Source organism: Chiloscyllium plagiosum, chromosome 9 (assembly GCF_004010195.1).
Source record: "Chiloscyllium plagiosum isolate BGI_BamShark_2017 chromosome 9, ASM401019v2, whole genome shotgun sequence".
Lineage (NCBI taxonomy): Eukaryota > Metazoa > Chordata > Chondrichthyes > Orectolobiformes > Hemiscylliidae > Chiloscyllium > Chiloscyllium plagiosum.
In genome coordinates this window covers 89,390,697-89,394,084 of record NC_057718.1, presented here as the reverse complement: position 1 = coordinate 89,394,084, position 3,388 = coordinate 89,390,697, and the positions used below count along the sequence as shown (strand labels likewise).

Sequence of the window (3,388 nt, the reverse complement as noted above, 5' to 3'; positions counted from 1 at the left end):
GGTTGAAGTGAATTCTCGTTGTCCATTGTGTAGGGTCCAGGTCCATGTTAGCCCCCAGTGTGAGCGCTGACCACAAGTTTGGTTCAAATGGTGGGAGCCTGCCCTGTGTTCACCACCAGAGAGAATGAGGAAGGTGTGTCCATTACGTGTGCCAGCTACATCTGCACAAAGTTTTGAGTGGCAACTCCAGTGACTCTTCTGTAGAGGACAGATTTCCGTCTTGGCTCTCAAAGAGAATTCCTAGAAGCATGGCATTCCAACCGGAACTCTATCAACAAACATATCGAGTTAGACCCCATCTACCATCCACTGAGGAAAAAGAACAGGAAGTTACATCACCAATGCAAAAAAACCCAAACATATAAATGGTGGCACGGTGGCACAGTGGTTAGCACTACTGCCTCACAGTGCCAGAGACCCAGGTTCAATTCCCACCTCAGGCGACTCTCTGTGTGGAGTTTGCACATTCTCCCCGCATCTGCGTGGATTTCCTCCAGTTTCCTCCCACAATCCAAAAATGTGCAGGTTAGTGAATTGGCCATGTTAAATTGCCCATAGTGTTAGGTGAAGGGGCAAATGTAGGGGAATGGGTCTGGGTGGGTTGCCCTTCGGCGGGTCAGTGTGGACTTGTTGGGCCGAAGGGCCTGTTTCCACATTGTAAGTAATCTAACCAAGAAAGCAGGAATCATCAGCAGTGAATCTGTCTTTGTACCGAGTGGTCTCAGCTGGCCAAAGGTCAGCATTCCCATTTGGACTCCATGTCCCATTGATAGGGTCATGAAAGCCTTAGTCCACACTGTTGTCACACCCTCCACCTACTCAACCCTATAGGAAGGGCGTTACTAAACTGGAGAGGGTTCAGGAAAGATTTACGAGGACGTTACGGAGACTGGAGGGTTTGAATTATTACGAGGCGCTGGATAGGCTGGGACTTATCTCCTTGGAGCGTCGGAGTCTGAGGAGTGACCTTCTCGAGGTTTATGAAACCATGAGGGGCATGAATGAGGCAAACAGTCGAGCTTTCTTCCCTAGGGTAGGGGAATTCAAAAGGAGAGGGCATAGGTTTAAGGTGAGAGGGGAAAGATTTAAAAGGGATTTGCGGGGCAACTTTTTCCCACAGAGGGTGGTGTGTGAATGGAATGAGATGATAGTAGACGTGGTGGAGGCTGGGACAATGGTAACATCTAAAAGGCTTTTGGACAGGTACATGAATGGGAAGGGTTTAGAGGGCCAAACGCAGGCAAATGGGACTAGGTCAGTTTTAGAAACCGGCCAGCATGGATGAGTTGGGCCAGAGGCTCTGTCTCTCTGCTGTATGACTCCATGAAATCCCAAGAAATGACGGTGTCCCTGAGACAGTCAGGCTCAAAGACAGTGTGTGTGTTGGCAGAGTAATCTGCTGACAGTCACCCGAACAGGATCACACAGCAGCTTGCTTGGGGGATGTAACCGGTGCACGTGGCTCGGCAAGGTGTTTGACATCTTTGGGATGATGGGCAGGTAAAGGTAATGGCAGGCTGTTTGCCTGCACCGCCCCTCTCCCTCCGATGACAATCAGTTGTTGTGGTGCCAGAGTTACTGACTTTTATGGGTTTTGGTTTTTCTTTTGGCTTTGCCAGTGAGACAGCCCAGCCTGAAACCTTACCCCTGGAGCTTGGCTTCGAGGGAGAGAAGCTGTACGGCCTTCAGCAACTGGGAGCCAAGTGGCGGAATCTGCTGAAGGAGATCAGCAGCAAGCAGAAGCTGTTCGAAGCTGCGTTGGAGCAAAACCAGGAGCAAAAGGTAACTGCTGGATCATACAGCTCCTGTCCCGCAGGTACATGGAGCTCTGCCTGTGGGAATGTACATTAACACTGTGTCATGCCTTTCTGAGCTCCAAGGTATCCCAAAGTGCTTTGCCATAGGTGCAACGATGGCTCAGTGGTTAGCACTGCTGCCTCATAGCACCAGGGACCCGGTTCGATTCCACCCTCGAGTGACTGTCTGTGTGGAGTTTGCACATTCTCCTCGTGTCTGTGTGGGTTTCCTCCCACAGCCCACAGATGTGCAGGTCAGGTGAATTGGCCAGGCTAAATTGCCCATAGGGTCCAGGGATGTGTAAGCTAAATGCGTCAGCCATAGAGAGTTGCAGGGTTACAGGGATAGGGTAGGGGAGTGGGTTGCCGTTCGGAGGGTCGATGTGGACTCAGTGGGCCAAATGGCTTGTTTCTATGAAGTAATTTGGACATCTGGCCGCTGCATTAATGTGGTAGACACAGAAACCACTTTACGCACTGCAGGTTCCCGGAAGCAGCAATGGGGTCATGACCAGACCGGAGATAAGATTGACCCCGACACTGGTGAGGACAGCCCTGCTCTTGTGAGCAGTGCTTCAGGATTCCCGATGAGTTGGGGGGGGAGTCAAGGTTTCTAGAGAAAATACTGGAAGATGGACATGAGGAACATTGGATCAGTCATAATCCTGTTGAACCACAGGACTGGCTCAGGGGTCAAATGGCCGAACCCTGTTCCTGTTTCTTGTGAATGTTTTCTGGCCAGCAGAGAACAGACATTCCCTGACAGTGCTCAGTACCACATTAAGGTGCCAGCCAGGAACACATGCTGAAGCCTTCAGAGTGGGGTTTGAAGGTAAGACCTGATGCACATGATGGGGGGGGAATTGTACAGTTGAGCTCAGAGTACAATTAGCTGATTCTGTCTCCAATCTTTGGTCTCCCTGGTCATGGCTCCTCCCGGGAGATCAGTGTGTTTGACTTGGTCTTGTATAGAGGGACAGCAATGCCAGTTATTTCTGTCTCCCCGCTCTGTCATCCATCAGAATATATATGATAGGCATTTACCCAACAAATAACAATCACACCGACCGAGCTGGTAATTCTGCTCACTGATTGAATGGCCTTTGTTTGGATGCAGACTTATCTGTGAAATAGTGTGATTCATGCCTCTCTCTGCTCACTGTTAGCAGGTCTATGGTGTGTCCAGTACAGTATCGAGTGGTATGGTTTTATTCAAAGGGGAGGCTCAGACGTTGGACAAGTCTGTGCAGACAGCAAAATCCCTCCTGACTGGCCTGGGTCAGGCCTTTGGAGAGGTTACACCTCAGGTATGTACAGCATCCTCACTCCACTTTATCCAAATCTTTGATGGAAGCAGTGAGGTTGGTCAGAGTCACTTACTCATCTTCTCTCTCCCTCCTGTTCTCTCGTCCTCCCTCTGTCTCCTCCTCTTCCTCCCTCCCTCTCTCTCTGTTCCTCCCTCTGTCTCTTCCTCCCTCTCTCTCTTCTTCCTATGCACTCTCTTTCTCCCATGCACTCTTTGTCTGTCTGTCTGTCTCTCTCTCTCTCTCCCCCCCACCTCTCTTGGCCTCTCTCTCTCTCTCCCCGCTCAT

General features: G+C 50.5%; 1 protein-coding gene across 1 annotated transcript in view; it reads left to right on the top strand.

Moving 5' to 3' along the window:
• Positions 1-3,388, top strand: part of syne1b (spectrin repeat containing, nuclear envelope 1b) — a 502,247-nt gene that overhangs the window by 324,677 nt on the left and 174,182 nt on the right. The window contains exons 97-98 of the mRNA XM_043696857.1: positions 1,620-1,782; positions 2,966-3,103. Coding sequence (XP_043552792.1) covers positions 1,620-1,782; positions 2,966-3,103 — 301 coding nt within the window. The remainder of the gene's footprint in view (positions 1-1,619; positions 1,783-2,965; positions 3,104-3,388) is intronic.